Source organism: Aphelocoma coerulescens, chromosome 4A, assembly GCF_041296385.1.
Source record: "Aphelocoma coerulescens isolate FSJ_1873_10779 chromosome 4A, UR_Acoe_1.0, whole genome shotgun sequence".
Taxonomy (NCBI): Eukaryota; Metazoa; Chordata; class Aves; order Passeriformes; family Corvidae; genus Aphelocoma; species Aphelocoma coerulescens.
Genome location: NC_091018.1, coordinates 13,898,227 through 13,920,953, shown reverse-complemented (window position 1 = coordinate 13,920,953; position 22,727 = coordinate 13,898,227). Strand labels below are relative to the sequence as shown.

Here is a 22,727-nt window from a genome sequence, read left to right as displayed (position 1 = left end):
TTGATTCCACGAGGCCCTGCCGTGCTACAATGACCCCTTGGTTATACAAGGCCCTGCAGTGTCACAATGGCCCCTTGGTTCTGAAGTGTGCAAGAGCCTAATAATAGGAGAAAGGCTCCAAAAAATGCTTTGTCATTATCACTGCTCAACACCGGAAAGGCTTCAAAAGCGCTTCGTCATTATGGCTGCTTATCCTAATCACTTTTGAACGCCTGGAAACTACGTGCCGTACGGGCCGTGCATAGCCCGCCTTGAGGCCCACAAAAAGGAAGGCAAAACTGGCGCAAAATGTGGAGGCGAAAGCGAAAGGTAGAATCCCTGCCCTTTGCCTTTCCCCACACCACCACCATCGCCAGCCACGAGACACCCTGAGGCCTCCGGGAGCCGACGCCGCCCGCCTGGGGAGAACCCCCCCAGTCCTTCACCCCTGGACTGAAATCCCGAGTGAGTTGTGCAACCCCTACCCCTGCTCCTTCGTCCCAGGCGGACCGAGGTTCAGCTGCAAGCATGGAGCCTGCATCTCGGAGGATGGGCCGCCGCTTTCCAGCCAAACTGCTCCAGAGATGGGAAGAGGCAGATAAGACCCTTCAAACAGCAGCAAAAAAAAAGGCAAAAACTTCTCCACTTCCCCCACCCTGTCTCAGCAGCAACAAAGGTAGCACAGTGTGGTGGTGACTTATCCTATGCTTTTAGAGTAACCTTGGCTTTTTCTAACTTTTCTCTACTTTTCTCCTTTCTCTTTGCCTCTCTTACCATTAGATAAACAGATATCCATTTTTTTGGCACCAACATTTAATCTCGTTTGGTTTTAATCTCATCTTTGGGAATATTTGGAACCTTCAAAGTTCTTTCCTTTTTATACTCAGAGATTTCATTTTCTTTGCCCTTCTGGGTGTAAATCAGATAGTAACAAAGTGTCATAATGGTCTCCACGGTTCCATGAGGCCCCACAATGTCACAATGGACTTTTGGTTCCATGAACTTTCGTACTGTCAGCAACAGTCTCCTTGGGTCCGCAGTGTCACAATGGACCCTTGGCTCCATGAGGTTCAGTAGCGTAACATGGACGCCTTGATTCCATGAGGTTGTGTAGTGTCACAATGATCTCCTTGGTTCTGCGGCCCTGCTGTGTAACAATGGGCCTGTGGTTCCATGAAGTTCTGTACTGCCAACCATGATCTCCTTGCTTGCACAGTCTCCTAACTGACCCTTGGTTCCATGAGGTGCCTGGCCTCCAACAGCCTCTAAGAGACCCTTATGGCCCCTCAAGGCCCCTCACAGCCCCTCATGACCCCTCAATGCCCCTCACAGCTCCCCAGGGCCCCTCGTGGCAGCTCACAGTCCCTCACAGTCCCTCACAGTTCATGGCCCCTCATGACCCTTCACAGCCCCTAACAATCTCTCATGGCCCCTCACAGCACCTCATGGCCCCTCACGGCCCCTCACGGCCCCTCACGACTCCTCATGACCCTTCACAGCCCCTAACAAACCCTCATGGCGCCTCACAGCCCTTCACAGCCCCTCAGGGCCTCTCACAGCCCAAGGCGTGGGACTCCTCCCGAAGGAGAAGAGATCGGGCTCTGCTTGTTCTCCTTTTATTTTGGTCACTTCACAGTGATGAGTAAAGGAAGGCTGAAATGGAGCCTTTCCCCAGCATTTCCCTCTGGGATAATTGCGGGGCTGAAGCTCTGTGCTGGTGCTGGCGCTGGCCCAAGTGTGAACATCGCTGCAGCCCCCCACAGCCTTTGCTGTCCCCCGTGTCCATTCCCTGTCCCTGAGACCCGCCCAGCTCTGGCAGCAGCAGGAGCCACCGCGCAGTGGGCCCTGTACCGGCACAGCCGGGGCTCCCGGCCAAGAGCAGCAGCAGCGCCAGCCCCTTCCCACCTGCTTGTGCCTCGGCTTCCCAAGAGGTTTTTCCCGGTGAATTTCTGGAGTAGAGACACAATCAGCCACAAACAGACCTGATTCCTCAGAGCCCAGCTGTGCTGCCCTGATGCAACCTTCCGAGAAAGAAAGGATCGGGTTCCAGCACTGTTCCCAGCACAGTTTCACTCGTCCTCAGGGGACAGCAGGAGGCTTTTCTTGCGTTTGCCTTGGGAATGACAGATCATGGCTGCTCTTCCCCCTCTTCTGGTTGCCACTTGAATTTTATCTGAAAAACTGCAATTGCCTCTTTTGATCGGTGCTAGCCACAGTACTTTTCTGATGGGGAATTCAGATGTTTTGTTGCAGGCATCCTGATTAGCAGATCTTGAAATGTTCACAGGTCTATAAGCAAAAAGTCAAGGAGAATGAAAGCCATACAGGCCACATTCACAGCGCTCAAACACAGCCCTGTTGCTGGTGCTCTTGAAATAGAATCAGCTGACAGAGGCCAGCACAGAAATTGCCTCTGGAGTGTGGAATGAAATGAAAAAATCCACTGGGAGAAAGAGGAAGCAGAACTTCTGCACTCGCTTCATTGCTTCTTCCCAGCAGCAGGAGACGTGGATGTCCAGAGGTACGTCCCACTGCTGCTGACCACAGTGAGAGCACAGCCTGCTGCCCAGTCCCAGCGGGAACCCGAGCCCAGCCCGGGGAGCTCCCGCAGCGTCGGCAGCTCAGCGGACGCGCTGCCAGGGCCGCAGCCCCGGGAACGCGCCCGCCCATTGTGGGGCAGCGGCGCAGGCCCAATGTCCTGCGGCCCAAACTTGCTGCTGCTGCTGCTGCTGCTGCCACGCAAGGCCCATCCTTCTCCCCCTCCTCCTCTCCCAGCACGGCGCAAATTGCACCTCGCGGGATGCTTCCCCGGAGGCTGCTCAGGCGCCCCGCTCCTCTTTCCACCTGAGCGTCGCTGCGGAGGAATCTTTGGCGCGCTTCCGTAAGCCCGGGCCTCTCGCTTCGTGCTGAATCGGGGATGCAAATGGCCTTGTTAAGAAAGTCAAAAGCCAAGGGAACGGATTAGGAATTATTCGAAAAAACTACCCTTCTTCCAGGCAAGGTACACCAAGTCATTTCCCGCATTTCTCCTTTGCACATTCTTTCAGTCGTCTGCTCGGAGAGCTCCAGCTTCTTCTGGTGCTTCCTGTGAACCGATTGTACTCTTGATTTGCGCACCAACGCACCAGACGTGCAAGCATCTACGCTGAACTCAGAAACCAACTGCCTCTGTCAGACCATTTTCACAGTCCAGGTCACTTGCAAGATGTCCACTGAGAGCTTGGAAGGATTAGCCCCCAGCTCTCCACTTCTGGCTGCAGGCTCCGGACATTCTTCCTCTCCATTCAGCCAGCCTAACAATCGCTGCTACCCCCTCCTCCTGTTTCCTTAGCCTAGAACAGTAACGACGAAAACCTTACCCACGGCACAACTCGCTAGTCCACCAGGAGGAGAAAGGACAAGTTGTCAAGCTCTCAAAACCTTGGTCCTGCTTTGCTGCAAGAGTCGTGCTGCACGCACAGTGTGGCAAGCCAAGAGAAGCTGCATGTGATGGCACATCTTGGGACAGGAGCTCCAGCTAGGTCTCCAGGAAAGGGTCTTGAAAAGAGCAAACATCACTGTGGACAAGATTCTTGCAAAAGCAAAACAGCTTCCCAGAAGGGACACGCAAAGGGAAAGAAACAACCCAAGATGTTCCCGTATACTATGAATTGCTTCCCTTCTATGCTCCCCTTTTCTGTCTTGCACTAGTTCTACCTCACAGTCATTGCAAACTGATCTTACCTCAAACACCTAGGACTTAGCAAGTTTGAGACACTCTACAATACCAAGAGCTACACACAGTTTGCCTTCTCCCTGTTTGGCTTTGGAAGCAATGCTGGAGACACCAGAAGCCTGCCAAGGGAAGATTTTAGAGCCCAGTGCCTTGCTCGGCTCTGGCTTCTAGAGACAGGGCATGTGCTCCCCTAGGACTGCACCCTCAGCAGTGACAATAGACAGCAGCAGCAACAAAGGTGATTCCCATGACACTGTCGCAGGGCTCAAGACTCCGTGTCTTGGCTTCACATGGCAAAGCTCACTGTCTGTTTGGACAGACTCAGCATCCAAACTAGTCTGCTTTTCTACCTGTGTCAATGAACAGCAGGAGAAGGAAACCAGCCAGCAGTTTCTTTGCAGAGAGGGCCTTTGCTCCAGGCTGAAAGTGCTGGATTGGCAGGGAGGAGGCAAACAGCTGAGAGCTTAGCTGCTCTATTGGACCGGCATCAGAACTCAGCAAAAAGAGTGTTTCCATTCTTTTATTTGAAGCCTCCTATCGGCAGTCTCCGATTTTCACCTGCAACCGGACAAGAAAACAGCAACAGCCCTGGCGACGAGGGCACCGCGCCGGGCACGGCCCCGCCGCTCCCACTGCCCACGCCGAGCGGCCGGGGAGCAGCGCTGCACCCCGCAGGGGCTGCACGTCTCCCTCCTCACGTCCTGCTCTGCCCTCCCACGGGGCTGCCTCTGCCTGGCGCTGGCAGGCTCCTCATTCAGCACTTTGCTCTGCTCCAGGCGAAAAGTGCGGACAGCGCTTTGGTTGCTCTTGCTCTTGTGAGCAAGAGACCGCGGCGCGGGGCGAGCCAGCAGCAGGGGCAAGTTGCAAGACTGCCGCAAGGAAGAGTTACAATCTGGTGAAGAAGAAGCTAAACAAGACGGTGCGTTTGGCGCGGCTGCGGGAGGAAGAGATGCTCCGTGACTCCGCTTCGGCCCCGGAGCGGCCCGTGCTGGCGCGGGGCGCGCGGGGCTCGGCCGCGGGGCGCGCGGGGCAAAAACGGACACCCGGGCAACAGACACACGGACACGCGGACCAACGCTCCCAGCGCTTCAGCGGCAGCGGCGGCAGCAGCAGCAGCGGCAGCAGCGGCAGCAGCAGAAGAGCAACACGAAAGCAGCGGTTCTCCAGACCCTCTGCGTTCCTTCTCCTGTTCCTCCTCTCCTTCTCCCAGTGTCCCGCATCCCCTGTCCCGCTCTCCCTTCACTGCTCCACCCCCTCCGCCCCTTCCGCGGCCTCCCTCTCCCCATGCCAGGCCGGGCCATGCGCCCGGCCCTCCCGCGGCGCCGGGCGGGGCTGCGCCCTCCCCGCCCCCGGGCGTCCCGCCGCGGTCTCGCCTCCGCCCGGCTCTTGGCGTACTGGCTGTGGCGCTGCTGGGCGGGCATCAGTGCCTGCCTCTTGGGCAGCACTGTCAGCCTCTGGCTCCGGCTGGCCCGACTCCGGCCCCGGCCCCGGCCCCGGCCCCGGCTCCTCCCGGGACCCGCCGAGGACACAGACGGCGCGGCCGCTCCCGCCGCGTCCGCCGCGTCTTCCCCGGTCCGAGCTCTTCCGCTCGGCAGCGCGGCCCCCGCCCCCGAGCCGCCGGTGTCCCCTTCGAAAGAGGCAGCATCTGGGGATACCCGGCCCGGGGCGGTTGAGGAGCGCCCGGCGGCCGTTTCTGGAGCCGGGCCGAGCGCTGACAGCCGCGTCTCGCCGGCAGGGAATGCGCAGCAGGGCCTGAGGGAGCGCTACGTGGTGGGTTCGCTGCTGGGGCGCGGCGGCTTCGGCAGCGTCTTCGCGGCGACGCGGCTCTCGGACGGCGCCCCGGTGAGTGGCGGGGCCGGCGGCGGGCGCAGGAGGAGGGGGGCGGAGGAGGGCGCAGGAGAAGGAGGATGGGGCTCGGCAGGGCGGGCGGCGAGCTCAGCCTGCTGCTCCCCTTGGCTTGCAGGTGGCCATCAAACGGGTGCCACGGAACCGCATCCGTCATTGGGGCGAGCTGGTGAGTGAGCGGCGGTGGGGGGATGGCGGTGGTGGGCAGCGGGAGAAGCCGGGGCGTGACGGGCGGGGATAAGCCGAGGCCCGGGAGGGTGGAAGGCGCCAGGACGCCTCGGGGGAGAGGGGGCGTGGGGGCAGCGGAGGGCGCAGAGCATCCCGGGCTGGGCGAGGGCTTCCCGAGCCCTGGCACGGCATCAGCCCCACTGACGGCATCGTGCTCCTCCCGCAGCCCAACGGCACCAGCGCACCACTCGAGGTCGTGCTGCTGGACAAGGTGTCCACTGGCTTCCCTGGTGTGGTGCAGCTCCTCGAGTGGCTCGCGCTCCCCAACAACGTGGTGCTGGTGATGGAGCGGCCGGAGCACTCTCAGGACCTGCGTCATTTCATTCGAGCGCGGGGCTTCCTGTCAGAGGAGGTGGCACGGAAGCTGTTCCGCCAGGTCCTGGAGGCCGTGCGGCACTGCACCAGCTGCGGGGTCCTTCACAGGGATGTGAAACCAGAGAACATCCTGGTTGACCTGGCCACCGGCCAGGCCAAATTGATTGACTTTGGCTGCGGCACCTACCTGCAAGACACAGCCTACACCCGCTTTGCAGGTGAGTCCTCGCCGGGGTAGGCTCCCGGTGCCGGCATCTCGCGGCCCAACCTGGCTGTGGCAGCGGGGATTCTCCCTTTTGATGCCAGTCATGGGACCGAGTTTTCAGCCCAGTTGCTTTTGAGTGCGGGTGGCCGGGGGGCCATCTTCCAGCCCTGCTGGCAGCCTTCGCCAGCCACTCTGCCCAGGACTGGCGCTGGGGCTGGGGCAGCCAGCGTGACAAAAACACAGCCGTGGGTGGGGGTAGCAGAGGGCGGGGGCCAGAAGCTGTGCACCCGCCGGTTTGGTGTGCAGGCAAGAAACGGCTCGGACTGCTCAGCTCGCCTTGTTTGCCTTGGCTTCAGAATGTTTTTTTGGGGCAATGCAGGCAGGGAGGGTGAAGGCATGGTTTTCCCCCCCCCCCCGGCACTGAGCGGGTTTTCCCTTTGCGTGGAATGCTCGGGCCTTGCCAGGGCTTCCGCTGCCCTCTTGTGACACCGGTGGCTTCTTTTACAACCCACAGTTTGTCCACAAGTCACAGGCGCTGGCGAGAGGGCAGCGGGTCATGCCGCGTGCCACTGGTGCGGCCCCCGCGTGCCCAGGGATGCTGGGGCGAGGCTCCGGGAGCAGGCAGCATCCCGCAAATGAACTGCCTCTCTATTCCGTAGGAACACCAGCGTACAGCCCCCCAGAATGGACCCATTTTGGCTGGTACTACGGCGAGGCAGCTACCGTCTGGTCCCTGGGCATCGTGCTGCACCAGATGGTCTGCGGGCGGCACCCGTTCCCGAAGGGCCGGAACATCAGCTGGGGCCAGCTGTCGCTCCCAGAACGGCTCTCTCAAGGTGGATGCTCATCTCTGCGGCACGGGGGGGAATAGCAGTACTGGGAGACAGCAGCGGGCTCATGAGCATCCCGCTCTGGCAGCTGCCGAGGAGGTGGCACATGCCCCGCTCTCCTGCTCTCCTCCAAAACAAAGAATGGATGGGAAAGTTCGGGCACAGCTCGGAGCCCCCATGGCATGGCCTGGGCATGGCAATAGTGGGGCAAAGCGGACAGGAGCCTTCTGCAACTGACCGGCGCTTTCTGGTTTCTCCCCGCAGAGTGCAAGGAATTGATCAGAGGGTGTCTGTCCCTGCACTCCTTGGACAGGCCCTCATTAGAAGACCTGTCGTGTGATCCTTGGCTGCAGGATATTCAGCGTCCATAGAAGAAGGGAGAGAGCCACAGGCACACTTTGATCCAGGGAGCCGGTAAGTTACAGCTCCACAGGTGCCTTGGCCAGAAGAAGCCAAGAAATGCAGGCTTTTTTGCCCTGCCTGTATGGCTGCGCAGGGGTCGTCAGATGGGGACACGCAGCCCTTGTGCTGGCGCTGAGCTGCTCTTCCCAGCACTGGTGGCCGCCGTGCAAGCTGCTTTTGCTTGTCCTGCTTCACTGACAGCCGGGGCCCTGGGCGGGGCACTGACAGCCTGCTCTCAGCCGCAGGGAAGAAGGAGCCCCTGGAGAAGCTGTACTCCTGCTGCTGCTGGAGACGTGGAGGACGATGTCAAGGACGGCAAGCTCTTCCTCGACCTGGCCACCGGCAAGCTGAAGATGATGGGCTTTGATTCTGGCACCTTCTTCAAAGCCAGGCTCCACAGCGAATTTACAGATGAGTCCACACGCAGGGGGATGCTCCCAGATTTGGGCATTGCACGGCCTGGCCAGGAAGCAAAGGTTCCCCCCTTTGCTGGGGCGGATGCAACTAATTCTTCAGCCGGCTGCCAAGCTGCTTTTCGGCAGGGCGGGCGGGATGGGCTGGGGTGCTTAGGAAATGGGAGCCGGCCCCTGGCCCTGCCAACAGCCCCCACCACCCACTGTTCCCCGGGCTGGGGCTGGGGCTGGGGCAGCCAGCCCGACACAAACAAGCCCCCATGGCAGGAGCAGAGGTGGCACTCCAGGAGCTGTGCACGGGCTGCTTTGTTTTGCAGGAAAGGAGGGGCTTGGGCTGCTCCACTCCGCTTGTTTGCTTTGGGCTCGCTGTGCCTGTTGGGGGGCAGTGCGGGGGGGAAGGGAGAAAGCGTGGGCTTCCCTCGCCTGTGGGTGGGTTTTTCCCCAGCATGTAGGGAAGGTTGGGCCTTCCTCAGGCCCCCGACAGAGAGAAGACTTTTTCCCTTTTTTCTTGTTTCTCCTTTTTGTCTGTAATCCCTTTTCATTAATTTGTTGTTTGTTTTTCTTAAAGGAAGCGTTGTAGGTGGTGTCCAGCCTGGATCGGGAAGTGCTTGGGACCAGCTGCGGCGTGGATGGGACGGGGCCTTGGAGAAGACCGAGGACATCGCTTGGGAGCAGCTTTTCTTCCGGCGGCGGGTGGCGTGCGGTGGGTCCCCGTCTTCTTGGCACGGGTGGGATAAGGGCTTTTGGGAGATGGCAGCGAGCACAGGAGCATCCCGCTCTGGGCAGCTGCTGAGGAGGTGGATCTGCCACGGCTGGCTGCGGGCGGTGGCACGTGTCCTGCCGTCCTGCTCTCCTGCCAAAGGCAGCAGTGACGGGCGGCTTCGGGCACCGCTCTGAGCACAGCCAGCACGGCCTGGGCACCGCGGGCGGCTGGGACAAGGGGGACAGCAGCCTTCAAGTGACGGGCGGTTTCTGCTTTCTCTCCTTGCAGCCGGGCTCTGTGGATGCTGAGGCTGCTCTGGGCTCCGCCAGGGCTCTGCTGCGGCTCAGCACCGGGCCGGAAGAAGCCAAAGAAGAACCCGGTGTCAGCCGCAGCAGAGACGTGCTCGAGCATTTCAGCAACGCAGCTCAAGCCTGCAGAGTGCACGCCTCCAGGGGAAAACATGACACCCCCCCCGCCCTAAAATAAACTTGTTCAATAACTTGTGAAATGAAATCAATCTGCGATGACCCCAAATGACATTTCTCAGCTTGCTCAAGCTTTAGCTCAGCCCTTCTCTGAACAGTTCTCTGCCCCACCTGCCTTTTACTTCACAAGTGCTCCCTCTTTTCCCCCAGTGAGCTGCCAGCTCAGGGCAGTCTCTGTCGCACTGTAGCCTTCCTTGATGCCTTTGACCACGGGGAGGAGCGAGCCCCAGGTTTAGGGACTCATCCTGTCACTGGCAGAAGAACAGCAATGTCTCAGAGGTCCGGTGAGACCTGAGTGTCATTCAAGAGCTGCCCTCCAGGCCTCAGCTCTCCTCACTGTTCACTTCCCACTGCCACTTTTCCTCGTCCTTCCAGCAGGATGAGCTCTGTGAATGCCCTTGACCCTCCCCACTCCTGCCAGCCCAGCCACCCAGCTCAGTTTGGCTTAAGCTGAAGCTTCTTTGTCTCCTCTGGCACGCCAGTGCAGTTCCCTCTGCGGGAGCAGCAGCCCCAGAGCACAGCAGGCAACAGCGCAGGCCGCACCTGCACCGGCTCCCCTCCACGCGTGGCTGGGCTCTTGGTGGCAACTAAATGCTCCCTGTTTGCAGCTGTCACTGGAGGATGGCCCCAGGGCAGAGCCCAGCCGGGCTCCCAATGCATCCCCCGGAGCTTGGGGCAGACAGTGGTCCCAGAGCTGAGGTTAATGGTGCGCAGCCGGCGCTGTGGCTCGCAGTCAGTGTTTGCAAGTGTTGCGTTCTCACCTCCTGCAACTTGTGGGGAAAATGAGCTGTGCGGCCGGGCCAGCACTGCCCCTCTGGGCAGTGCCAAGGCTGAAGGTCTTTGCTGTTGCAGAGGAGCCGGCATTGAGCCTTAGCAGGGCCTGCCGGGTGTGGAGCCGGATCTCGCCTGCTGTCCGGGGCTCGCTGCCCGCCAACCGCCCCCACCCGCCGCGCTCCCTTCTACAGGGACGGAAGGCTCTGTCTGCACAAGGGTTCCCATAATGTCTTTGTACCCGTGGCTGCGGAACGAACACGGAGAGTGAAAGTGTCAGTCCCGTTGCTTGCACATTCCTTCCTTTAGATACAAGGCACAGATCTCTTAAAAGGATAGGCAGGGATAGAGATTTCCCACATAGCCCTCTTTGGCGTTACTCACCTTGTAAGCTGGCGTCAGGAGCATTTTTTGCCCGGCTCTGTGTGAGTAGGTGTCCAAGAGCTGAAGAGAGCAGCATTTAGAAGCAGTTTCAAGATTTCTAGGCAGGAAGTGGAGCTGACAAGCATCTGTGGAACTCACCGTATTCATCGGGAGGGGCTGCTGGTTCTTTAGGAATATGGCACAATGGAGACACGAGGCCTGGAAAAATCCCAGCTCTCTGTGCATTTGTGCAAAAGGGGGAAGCAACAGAAAGACTTTGTGTCTGCTTGTCCAAGGTCCAAGGAGCTGGGGTGGCAAAGGGTGGCCTGGGCTGGTGGCAGGTGAAGTCCTGTTTCATGTCATCATAGAGTGGCACAGGACAAAGCTAAAAGCACCCGCAGCCACACTGATGAAGTCTTTCTGATGCTGCACATCCTATAGGAAAAGCTGCTGTCACACAATCCATTGGTATTTATAACTTTTATTTGCAATACTTTAGGTCCAAGTTTCAAACTGCAATATTTTTACACTCAAGACACGGTCATGCACAATCCATATTTCAATTTCCTATTGCTTCAACCACAATTTAATATTGACAATCAACCCCAAAATCTTTAAAAAAGGATGCTGAGGTCAGTGAGATGGATCCATGCCATCAGCACATTTGCAAAGTAAATAACTTTGTTCTCTTTTTAAAAAGATCAGTTACCTCTTAATCCAAAGTTACAGAAGATTTTTCACTACACATTTGGTTTTTTCTCTTTCATATTTTTTTTTCTTTTTTCTTTCTTTTTTTTTTTTAAGAGATAACTCGTCTTAAAAAAGGATTGTACAGCAAAATGAGATACATTTCTGCTCAACAATGAAAATGTAGGCTCCTCCTGTTTACTTTTGTCTGGATACCCTGAAGAAAAAATCTAGCAGACACTAGCAGATGCGTAAAGTGGTTGCTTTGGGCTAAAGTGGAGTTTAGCACTGGTGACATCCTGACCCAGTCAAGAGTTGCAGAATTCTTCTGCAGATCTCGAACCATGTGCTTGCGGGCACAGCACCTGCAGTGCTGATGCACCAGTGCACGAGAATAACTCTGTTATTCCCCCACCGAATTTGGGCTCTGCCCAAGAAGGAGGTGCTGCAGTCCTTTGCTCCTCGTTGCCGTGTGGAGCAGCTCCCTTCCTGCTGGCTGAGCTGCTCAGGCAGAGCCCGGCAGCTCCTGACACTGAAGGGCTGAGGCCTTTCCCCTGCTGCTGTGCTACAGACGGATTTAGCAGCATTGCTGTATGTGGGGATACACAGCGGGACCAAAAGCAGTTGCCTTTGTAGACCCTAAGCTCAAAGGTGAAAAATCTCAAGAGACGAGGATGGAAGAGACTCGCAGGCTGCCTGTTTGCTGTGCTGCCCCACTTGTGAGCGGCCCAGCTTTGCGTGAGGCAGAGTGAGAACAAGGGGCAGCTCCCTCCCTCCCTCCCAGCCCCGCAGCCAAGGGGCCCCTCCAGTCCTGGGGCTTGGGGCACCATCAGAACCTTGCAAGCAAAGGTTATCTTTGAACTTGCTCATTCATGAAATGCGCATGGTCATTAGCGCTCTGATAGATGTATCCACCCATTAGTGAAACATGGCTTGACCTTTCTGTATTTGGAAGCTGGACAAGGCCATGAAATCTGACATCTGGCCTTGTTTGGGGCTGTATGGTCAAAGTCAACTCCCTTGCTTCCTCCTTGAGCCCTGGCCAGGCTTTGGGAGAAACAAACGGGAGAATGAAACCAGATGTTCCCACACTGGAAGTGCTGTCGGTTTGTTAGTTCAACACTATCAAAGGTGGGCCCTCTCACAGGGAGGTTGGAAGCCTCACCTGTGGGTGGAGGCACCTGCAGGAACTCCCAGTGTCCGGGAATGGCTCTCCAGTCCTTGGCTGTGACAGCTTCCCGCAGCTGATGTGTGGATGTGGGTGACGGTAAAGTCTGAGGGTAACTGCTGCTGTCTCTTTCTTAATCACTACGGGCAATCTTTGGTAGTGATGATTGGGTGCATTGCTGAGCTTCTCCTTTTGTGATTCTTTGCTGCTTTGAACTACAGTAAATGACGCCGATTCCTTGAGTTGGTGTCTGTGTCTTTGGTGCTGACCCTGCCCACTGGTAAAACAAATTTGGTATAGTCTGGCCGGATCACAACAAAATGCTGCTTTTTAAATGTAAGTGTAAGGAATCGGTCCCATCCAAAATTCCCGCATGGGAAGACCTTCCCTAGGGTTTGCTGGCTGTGGCGTGGGCTGAGGTCGGAGCACCGTGCGAGCAATGAGGACGTCAATTGAAAGAAGCTGAAGCACTGGATGTATTAAAATGCATCCAAAAATTGCATATGGAAAAAGGAAAAGAACTTGTGGGTTTGGGAAGAGGAGGGTGAATTTTGTTAACAGCATCTCGGAAACAGCACCAACAGAAGGAACGATTGTTGTTGAAACGCTCCCACATGGAGCGACAGAAGAAGTTTTTAATCTTGAGCTTGGATTTGTTTGAGCAAAGGAAATAATAATAATAATAATAACAACGAGAATAATAACAAAAATTAATGATCTACATGTATATAATATAATAAAAATCGATGTTTATGTTTTCACATCTATATAATGACATTGTGAAATAATGCTCCAAATACCCATTTGTTAGCTTTGGCTGCTCAGGGATATAAGACTAAATACGCTACAGAAAAGGATTGGCCAGGACCCCAACATCGCTGGGAAACTGTGTGAGATTGTATACAACAGATGAAGGAGGAAGGGATGAAACTGGCTGTTTTTATAGGGTTTGCTGACGCTAGGACGTGGAATGCTTTGTCTGTTACTGCGAAAAATAAAGTGAGTAAGACTGCTGGGTTTTTCATCTACCAGACTATCCACAAGCTGCAGAATTGATTGAACAGATGAAGGGGTTGTTAAAAGAGCAGTTGAAAAATATAGGAGATGGGAACGTGTGGCAATGAAAAACCCACCTCACAGATGTGCTCCATATCCTTAACAATGGGCCCACTGGGGAAATGGAAACCCCCTGGATGCGCATGGCTGCACCCAATTTGCAAATACAACCACGGACAGTGACACTTGGACTTCCTGGGAGATTGTTCCGGGGGAGATGGCCCCTGACAGGGCCATCGCAGAGGCTGCAGGGCTGGACCTTTAGGCATTAGAATTAATTAGGATAAATCAGAAGCAAATGAGAGTTATCAGTACCGGCACAGGAATTCAGGTTCCTCCGGGACACTTTGGTTTGATAACTGCTCACTCAAGCTTGGCCTTGACAAGTGTTCATATGGTGGGAGGAGTGGTTGGTGCAGATTATCAAGGAGAAAGTAAAGTAGTTCTGTTAAACAATAGTGAACAACACTGGATCATTCAACCCCACGGCAGGGTAGCACAGTTATTGATATTGCCAGTTTTTAAAACAACCGTGAAAAAAGGACATCCACTTCACATCACTACTGTTCATGGAGATAAAGGGTTTGGATCCACCAGTCCTAATCATGGAGCCAGAGTGTGGGTCCAGAGGCCAAATGGCCCGCCCGAGCCAGCTGAAGTAAGAGCTGTAGGCAAAGACAGCACTGTTTGAATCCTGAAAGCTGGGTGAGAAAGATGGGCACGTGTCCCTGCAGCCAAGTGTTCTGTGAGAGAACAAAGAGATGTTACAGGATATTGTTTTGCAGAGCCTGCCAGACCAAATCTCCCTGTTTGCCCCAATGGTCCCTTTGGAAAGTGCTCTGATCCACAGCGCTCGATGTGAAGACTGATGTGCCACTGAGTGACTTCTGCAGACAGAAAGGGACCGCTTAACAGTGAAACTATTGTTGATCTTGTTGATTTAATGTTGTCCTTGTAATCGGAGCACTGGTTGGCTAAATTGATTTCTAACCGCAGGAGCAGAGATAGGGAACTCATTTAACCTCAGTAATTGCTGGGTGCGTGGAAGTCCAGAAGGATTCGATGACTGGCCTTGGCTGGCCCATCTGGCCCAACCCAAATGGTGGGTTAGAAACTTGAGCACAGTTCACGATAAAAACAGAGTTCTAGAGCGAGGGTGGCGATCCCCGACCGCTGCATTTTCATAGAAAAGGCATTTCCTACCTAAATCGGATAAAGAGGAATATATGGAGGAAAAAGTGTCTGTGGATGGATGTTGTCTCCTGGAATAGGTTGTATGCACCCACACTGTAAACTGTTCAATTGCACCCAGTATAAAGGGAAATGGAATCAAACTCACGTACAGCTCTTTAATCATGGCTGGGTTAAGCGTTCCTATGAAGATTGTGAAAAGATACCCTTAAAGCACTTCCCGTATGATATTTTGGCTTGTCAACAAAGACTTTCTAATACTTAAATCCAAGATTGTAGTATCAAAAGAATTGTTATGAAGGTTGCAGTTCGTCTCTAGGTCAAAGGACTGATTGAAGTAGTGAGGCCTGAACAACAGGCCCTGACTGAGGCCTGAACAACAGGCTCGGAGCCAAAGTTGACATCTAGATGAACCTTCCAACCAAATGTTCTATTTGTATCTGCTCATTAACGAAGCATTATTAGCAATATGCTCTATGTTCATTGGTGAAACACGGATTTACCTTTCTGTATTTAGAAACTGGACAAGGCCCCATCTGGCCTTGTTTGGGGCTTTAGGATCAAACTCCCTCGGTTCCTCCTTGAGCCCTGGCCAGGCTTTGGGAGAAACCAAACAGGAGAATGAAACCAGATGTTCCCACACTAGCAGTGATGTCAGCTTGTTTGTTCAACGCTGTCAAAGCTGGGCCCTCTCACAGCGAGGTTGAAGCCTCGTTGCCCGCAAAGGTGGATGCACCTGCAGGAATTCCCAGGGTGCGGGAATGGCTCTCCAGTCCTTGGCTGTGACAGCTTCCCCCAGCTGATGTGAGGATGTGGATGATGGCGAGGCCTGAGGGTAACTGGTGCTGTCTCTTTCTTGATTACTGTACGCAATCTTTGGTAGTGATGATTGGGTGCTTTGCTGGGCTTCTCCTTTTGTGATTCTTTGCAGTTTTGCATTCTAATAAATTACACTATTCCTGAACTTGGTGTCTGTGTCTTTGGGGCTGACCCTGCCCACTGGCAAAACAGACACTGAGGGCCCTCGGAGAACCAAAGGTGCCTTGCGACACCGTGGGGCCTCGTGTAACCAAGGGCGCCACAGTGACACCGTGGGGCCCAAAGGAACCAAGGGGCCAGCGTGACACTGCAAGGCCTCGTGGAACCATGGAGAGCATTGTGACACTGAGGGGAGTCTTATAATCAAGGGTCCATTGTTTTCCTCTCCCTGCCCTGGCCCCAGCCCTGCAAAGAAGCCCAGTCCTGTCTGGCCCTGCAGCAGGAACTGGAGGCACTGCAGGTCCGAGACAGTGACTCTGTGTCTGGAATGCTCAGGAGATCCTCAGCTTGGGAAGCTCCTGCAGCCCCAGGGCCCCGCTGCCCAGCACAGCAGCAGAGAGTTGGCTCTGGGGCTCCTCAGGCTGCTCCTGCTGCCATCCCAGGGACAGGGCAGCCTCTTGCCAGGGCTCCTCTGCACACACACGAGCTCCTGCTCTTCTCCTGGCCCATCCCAGCTCCCCACAGAGCCTTTCCCAGGGGAACACGTCTGTGCTGGCCTGAGCAGCCCTTGCTGTAGCCTCTGCCCTGCTGCCCACAGCCCCTGAGCTGGGGGTGCTGCTCTGCAGAGCATGGGGGCTGTGCTGCCCGGGGCCATGGGCTGCCTCTGCTGGGCTGTGCTGCTCAAGCTGGGAGACAGAGCTCTGCAGCTGATGGTGCTCCCTGCACTGACCCCTTCCCACACAGGCTCCGCTGTGGCCATGGAGGGTGCTCAGAGGTGCCTGCCTTGTTCCAGGGCTGGCACATGGGCTGGGGCTGCCCTGGATCCTCCTCTGCAAGTTCCCATAGGGTCAGACGAGTCACTGCCCAGACTCCTTTCCCTGTAGCTGCTGTGTCCCCTGGGGCTGCAGAGCTCTCATGGGTCACAGGAAACATTCAGTCCTTTATCTCTGGGTGAGCTCACCCTCAACAGGCCTGTGCCCACTGAGCTCCACTCACTGCTGATCCCTGGCACACACTGTCCCTGCAGATCCCCTGTGTTCTCCTGGCAGCTCCCAAGTCCCTCCAGAAGAACATTCCCCTGCCATCAGCCCTGGCACAAGCTGCAGAGCCCCAGGAAGGTTCATCACAGACCATTCAGCATCTGGTGGGCACTGGCCACCAACAAGCAAAACCTGAACCACACCTGAGTCTCTTGAAGGCCACACTGGGACCCTGATCTCATCCCACCGAGCCCTGGGAGAACAAGGAACACAGGCAGCCTCTTTAGAGTCTGCTCCTTGGGCCTGTTCCTGACAGTGACTGTGGAGGGAGAGCAAAGCCTTCCTGCAGTTCCTCCTTCAGGAGATGCCCTTTGCTGATGGAACCGCTGTGGCGGAGCCCAGCTGTGTCCCAGCAGTGCCCATGGCCTGTCCCTGCCTGTGACACGCAGCAGGACTCGCACCACCCGGACAGAGCTGTTGGCCTTACACCATCACAGCGGCTCCAAAGGAGAGAGTGGAAGTAATAAGAGAGGAGCTCTGAAAAGACCAAGCTCTGCTGCTCCCTGGCTGTGCTGCTCTGCTGGGACTCTTCCCCCCCACGCCTGCAAAACTGGCCCTGCCCTCCAGCTTCAGGGATGGACTCAACCAAAGGATCTCAAACTGAGACCTTGCTGATGGGTCCTTTCTTTCATGTGAATACACACAGAGCAGACTCCTTATTGACACAGTCCCTGTCAACAGTCACATTCAGCCTGTAAACAGGGAATAAGATGCATAACAAAATCTTTTGGGCACAACATTAACATAGGAGAAGAAAAAAAGCCCCCAAACCACCACCACCAAAACAACCTGAGAAGGCAGGCTGGGCCTCTAATGATTACACTTTAGCCTATGGAGCTGAAAACAGGCAGGTTTGTGCTTCTGGAAAGCATCCAGTCATCATTTTCCTCAGGGCATCCTTGAGCTCCTGGTTCCTCAGGCTGTAGATGAGGGACTTCAGGGCTGGAGGCACCACCGAGTACAGAACTGGCAGTGCCAGGTCCAGGGATGGGGAGGACATGGAGGGGGGCTTCAAGCAGGCAACAAAGCCAGTGCTGAGGAACAGGGAGACCATGGCCAGGTGAGGGAGGCACGTGCAAAAGGCTTTGTGCCATCCCTGCTCAGAGGGGATCCTCAGCACAGCCCTGAAGATCTGCACACAGGAGAAAACAAGGAACACAAATGAACCAAAAGTTAAACAGATGCAAAACACAACAAGCCCGAGTTCCCTGAGGTGGCAGTGTGAGCAGGAGAGCTTGAGGATCTGTGGGATTTCACCCAAGAAGTGGCCCAGGGCACTGCCCTGGCACAGGGGCAAGGAAAAGGTAGTGGCCGTGTGCAGCAGAGCATTGAGAAAGCCACTGGCCCAGGCAGCTGCTGCCATGTGAGCACAAGCTCTGCTGCCCAGGAGGGTCCCGTCTTGCAGGGGTTTGCAGGGGGACACGTAGCGGTCGTAGCACTCGACGGCGGCGAGGAGGGAAAACTCCGCTGAAATGAAAAAGAGAGAGAGAAAGAGAGAAGAAAGAGAAAGAGAAAGAGAAAGAGAAAGAGAAAGAGAAAGAGAAAGAGAAAGAGAAAGAGAAAGAGAAAGAGAAAGAGAAAGAGAAAGAGAAAGAGAAAGAGAAAGAGAAAGAGAAAGAGAAAGAGAAAGAGAAAGAGAAAGAGAAAGAGAAAGAGAAAGAGAAAGAGAAAGAGAAAGAGAAAGAGAAAGAGAAAGAGAAAGAGAAAGAGGCTGTGCAGCACCTCCTGCGTAGGAGGTGGTTCTGGTGTCCCAAAATGGAATTGTGCATGGCTTTGGGGACAGTGGTGCAGATGGAGCCCAGGTCGGTGAGGGCAAGGGTCAGCAGGAAGAAGAACATGGGCGTGTGCAGGTGGTGGCCGCAGGCTACAGCGCTGATGATGAGGCCGCTGCCCAGGAGGGCAGCCAGGGAGATGCCCAGGAAGAGACAGAAGTGCAGGAGCTGCAGCTGCTGCGTGTCTGCGAATGCCAGCAGCAGAAAGGGGCTGATGGAGCTGCTGTTGGACATTTGGCTGTGTGTGGACATGGGGACCTGTTCACGGAGAAAAGGCAGTGACAGCTTAAGGGAAACGGCTCTCAGCCAAATCCAAGACATGTCCCACAAATCCTTCTCCTGTCACACACTGACACCTTATGGGGATTCAGAGTGTCGCCACGGAGAACGGCTTTGGCTGGCGTGGGGCCTTGCGAGAGACGAGAGACGGGGCGGGCCGGGGCCGCGTCTGGCAGGAGGCGAGACAAAGAGCAAGAGGCGAGACAAAGAGTAGGATAGTTAACGGGAGATTGGGCGAGGAGATGCTAATCTGTAGCCCTTGGAGATGTAAAACATATAACCTTAGAAGCTGAAGTTTGTAGCTGCTGAACTGTTGGTTTGGAACAGTATATAAAGAGTTGACTCGTGCGATCAAATTTGGCTTTGCATGCGGCCGGCGAAGTCCGTGTTCCATCACCGACAACACCCTTCTGTTTTTCTAGCAGATCTTCCTTCAGCTCCAGCCGCAGCCCTGCTTGCTGCTGGCTGCGTGCGACATGAGTTTCAGGGCAATTGCTCCGGGGCTTTTTACAATTCAGCCTTGCTGTGCAGAAGTGGGAGGGGGACAGGGACCTGTCCTGGTGTTACACTTTGAAACCCCAGCTAACACAAGGGCACTCCCAGGGCCCAAGAACAGGAACGGCAAAAGCTGTTAAAGTGTTCTAGAGGTTTTTATAGCTCCTCTTCATCTCCCCGGCTGACTGGTTTTGGATGTCAGAAACACTCAGCATTGCTGCTGCCCTCGGGGAGAATAGAGCGAGTTCTGTGAGGCAAGGTGGTGAGTGGAGAGTGAGGGGAGGTGGTCTGTCACTCTGTCCTGTTCCAAGATCCTCTGGGCTTTCACCCTTGTCAGACAGAGGATAATCACCCTCCCATATTTCCCTTAGAAACCATCCCAACACTGCTGAGAGCAGATGGATCCACCACAGCCCATCAAATGTCCATCCCCTTCTCGAGGTCTCAGCCCCACATTGGTAGCCAAATACACACATGGCTCATTTCACCAACCCAACAGCACTTTCGCCATCATAAAACTTTTGTGTCTCACTGTGGGGCTTTCAGGTAACACAAAGATGCTACACGACCTGTTTGCGTCCTGGAGGGAAGCTCAGAGCTTAGGGAGAATCCTCAAGAAGAAAGCCAATTGTCCTAATGATGGCATTGGATGTAGGGAGATTGAGCTCCTTCCCTGGCTGCATTGCCCACAGCCGGGCACTGGGGACAGCGTCACCCTGAGCCAGCTGAGCCAGCTGTGCCCCCTCCCAGAGCCCCCCAGTGCCAGGCAGATGCTCCCGGCCCTGTGCTCTGCAGAGGGAACTGGGCCCGGGACTGCAGAGCTGCCCCACAGCTCTGCTGCAGCTCTGCCTGCACAGGAGGGGCTTCACGCCTTGGACCCCCGGCCCTGAGGGCAGAGGCTTGGCGGAGGGAGAGAGGAGGGGAGGGGGCTTGTTCGGAGGGGGCTTGTTCAGAGGGAGGGGCTGCACTCGAGGGCATCCTGTGGAGGTCTCTAAGCTCTCCGTGCCACAACATTTCTGCCTTTTGTTTTCTCTCATTGCCCGATCTTCTCTCTGCTTGCTGAAGATCTTCCTCCTGGAGGTGTTTCCCTGTGCCTGATCTCTTCCTGCCAGCACTCACAGACCCCATATCTCTGGGCACTCTCCTTGGCCCTACAGAAACCTGCCTGTTTGCAGGGCACTGGCTGGGGACAGGTTCTGCTTGCAGGTGGGAGAAAGGACAGGTCAGACTAAGCCTGGCGGGTCCAGCAAAGGTGATGCCGGTGCTGTGCGTGGGCAGAGGAGTGGCTTGAAAGCACTTTAGGAAACTCCTGCAGAGCACTCAAGTTACACTTCCGATGCCTCAGGGACTCTTAAAAATGAAGAATTCCTTTATCACTTCCCCCCCTCCCATTCCCCAAGAGTAGGAAAGGGAAAACAGTCTCAGGAAATTTCATCCTTATAGAAAGGATTGTCTCGGAAATATTACTGGACTGAGCTGAAGCCCTGAGCATGTCCTCATGTTCTACACCAGGGATACTCAGAGAATGTACTTCCTGAATCCACAGTCAGTGGTATGTTCCAGCTTGAGGAGATCATTTCAGGAACTGCAGCTGCATTGTCCTGCAGCCAGAGGCTTCCTGTGTCAAGGGCTGGGAATGATTCTCCCCCGGTCACTTCTCAGCATCTTCCCAGCCCTAACTGATGGAACCCCTCTGTGCCTCTGTGCTGTGCCCGGGCTGGCTGCAGGCAGTGCCCCAGCCGCCGCAAAGGCAGATCCTGTCCCTCCCTCATTGCTCGGGACTCTTCCCGGGGCACTGGGATGTGGGCATGTGCAATGCCAAGGGCAGGACCATGGGGTGGCCCCTGCCATGCTGCTGAGCAGGAAAAAAGAGGCAATGAGGCCCCAGGGCTGCAAGGGTCACTTATCTCCCAACTGGCCTCAGGGGCAGGGACAGCAGCCCTGGCCAAAGTGCTGCAGAAGTTGCCTCTGTCAGGGCCTTTCAGCTTCTGCACATCCCTCTGCCCTCTCCGGCCCAGGCTGTCCTACAGTGTCCGTGCCCTGTGTCTCTGTCCCTGCAGGCTGTCGTCATCCCCCCGGCTGCCCCACCTCACCGGCCCCTTCCTTTGCTGATGGCTCTGCGTCCTGCCTGGCTCTGCCTTGGCACACAAAGCCTTGGGCTGCTCCAGACTTCTTCTGGGGGACACGTGGCACCACAGCACTGCCCTGGGAGAGAAATTCCTTTCTCCTTCTGTCCAGTCTGGACCTCCCCAGCTGCCCTTTGCATTAATTCTTTCTTTTGCCGGCTCTTCTCTACTATGTCAAAAGGATCCACCATCTCTGAAACCACCCTTCAAGCCCTCCCAGGACTCTCCTCCACTGTCCTCAGACTCCACTCCACTGAGCACAGAGCCCCTTTGTCCCTATGTAGTGATCATGTGCTTGAGGCCACGGGCACCTGGACAAGAAGGTCGGTTCTTTTCTACAGGAAGGAAACCACAGAAGCCCAGTCTTTTGAAGGCAGATGAGAGGCAGCCACCAGAGGCCAAGGCAAGCCAGACCTGTCTGTCCTTGCAGCTTCTGTCTGAAAGCAACCCTTGGACATATGGGGAGTTTTGGAGGTGGAGTTCCATTTCAGCTGTGGGTGCCTGGACCGGAATGACAGCTCTTCTCCCCAGGAAGGAAAGGGCAGAGCCCCAGTGTTTCAAAGGCTGATTAGCAGTGGCTCAAGGAGGCCAAGGCCAGCCAGACCTGTTTGTCTGGGCAGCTTTTGTCTTGGAGCGATCCTTGGATAGAGGGAATTTGGGAGGCCAAATCCCAGTTTTGTCCATGGACGTCTGGCCAAGAAGGACAGTTCTTTCCCATTGGCAGAAAAGTGAGGAGCCCCAGTGTTTCAAAGGCAGATGAGAGCTGGCCCTCAGGAATCCAAGGGAAGCTGGACATTCCTGGCAGCTTTTGTCTGGGAGCTATTCCTTGGCTAGATGGAATTTCAGAGGTGAATTCCCAGTTTTGGCCATGGATGGCTGGACTTGAAAGATGGTTTTTTCCATGGGAAGAAAAGCACAGCCCCCCCGTGTTTTGAAGGCAGATGAGAGGTGGCCCCTAAGAGGCCCATTGGTTTCATGAGGTCACAGAGTGTCACAGTGGTCTCCATGATTCCATAAGGTCCTGCCGTGTCACAATGGCTCCTTGGTTCTATTGGGCTCCCCAGGATCACAATGGCCCCTTGGTTCCACAAGGCCTGGCTGTGTCACACTGGCCCTTTGCTTCCATGAGACCTTGCAGTGTCACAATGGTTTCCTTGGTTCTATGAGGCCCTGTGGTGTCACAATGGCCCCTTGATTCCATTGGGCCTCTTACTGTTACATAGTTCTTAGTTCCGTGACGCCCTGTAGTGTCACAGTGGTCTCCTTGGCTCCATGGTGCCACGCAGTGTCACAAGGGCCCCTTGGTTCTATGAGGCCTGGCTGTGTCACAATGGCCCCTGGCTCCCATGAGGCCCTGTGATGTCACAATGGTCTCACTGGTTCCACGAGGCCCTGCAGTTCCACAATGGCCCTTCCGTGTCACAAGGCCTTTGAAGTGTCATAATAGTCTCAGCGGGTTCCCCCGCTGGTTCACAATGGCCTCCTTGGTTCCATGATGCCCCGTAGCGTAACAATGGTATGCTTGCTTCCACACAGTCAGAATGGCCCCGTGGCCTCATGGAGCCCCACAGTGTCACTGCGATCCCCTTGATTCCACGAGGCCCTGCCGTGCTACAATGACCCCTTGGTTATACAAGGCCCTGCAGTGTCACAATGGCCCCTTGGTTCTGAAGTGTGCAAG

At 55.6% G+C, this 22,727-nt stretch overlaps 1 protein-coding gene and 1 pseudogene across 1 annotated transcript; one reads left to right on the top strand and one right to left on the bottom strand.

Moving 5' to 3' along the window:
- Positions 1 to 4,993: 4,993 nt before the first annotated feature.
- On the top strand, positions 4,994 to 10,121 carry LOC138110677 (serine/threonine-protein kinase pim-2-like). Its single transcript, XM_069015874.1, has 7 exons — positions 4,994 to 5,536; positions 5,934 to 6,300; positions 6,947 to 7,123; positions 7,811 to 7,942; positions 8,501 to 8,635; positions 9,309 to 9,404; positions 9,973 to 10,121. The coding sequence occupies exons 1-7, from the start codon at positions 4,994 to 4,996 to the stop codon at positions 10,119 to 10,121; spliced, it is 1,599 nt and encodes a 532-aa protein (XP_068871975.1).
- A 7,082-nt stretch (positions 10,122 to 17,203) lies between these two features.
- On the bottom strand, positions 17,204 to 18,380 carry LOC138110676 (olfactory receptor 14A16-like; annotated as a pseudogene).
- Between the last annotated feature and the right edge of the window lie 4,347 nt (positions 18,381 to 22,727).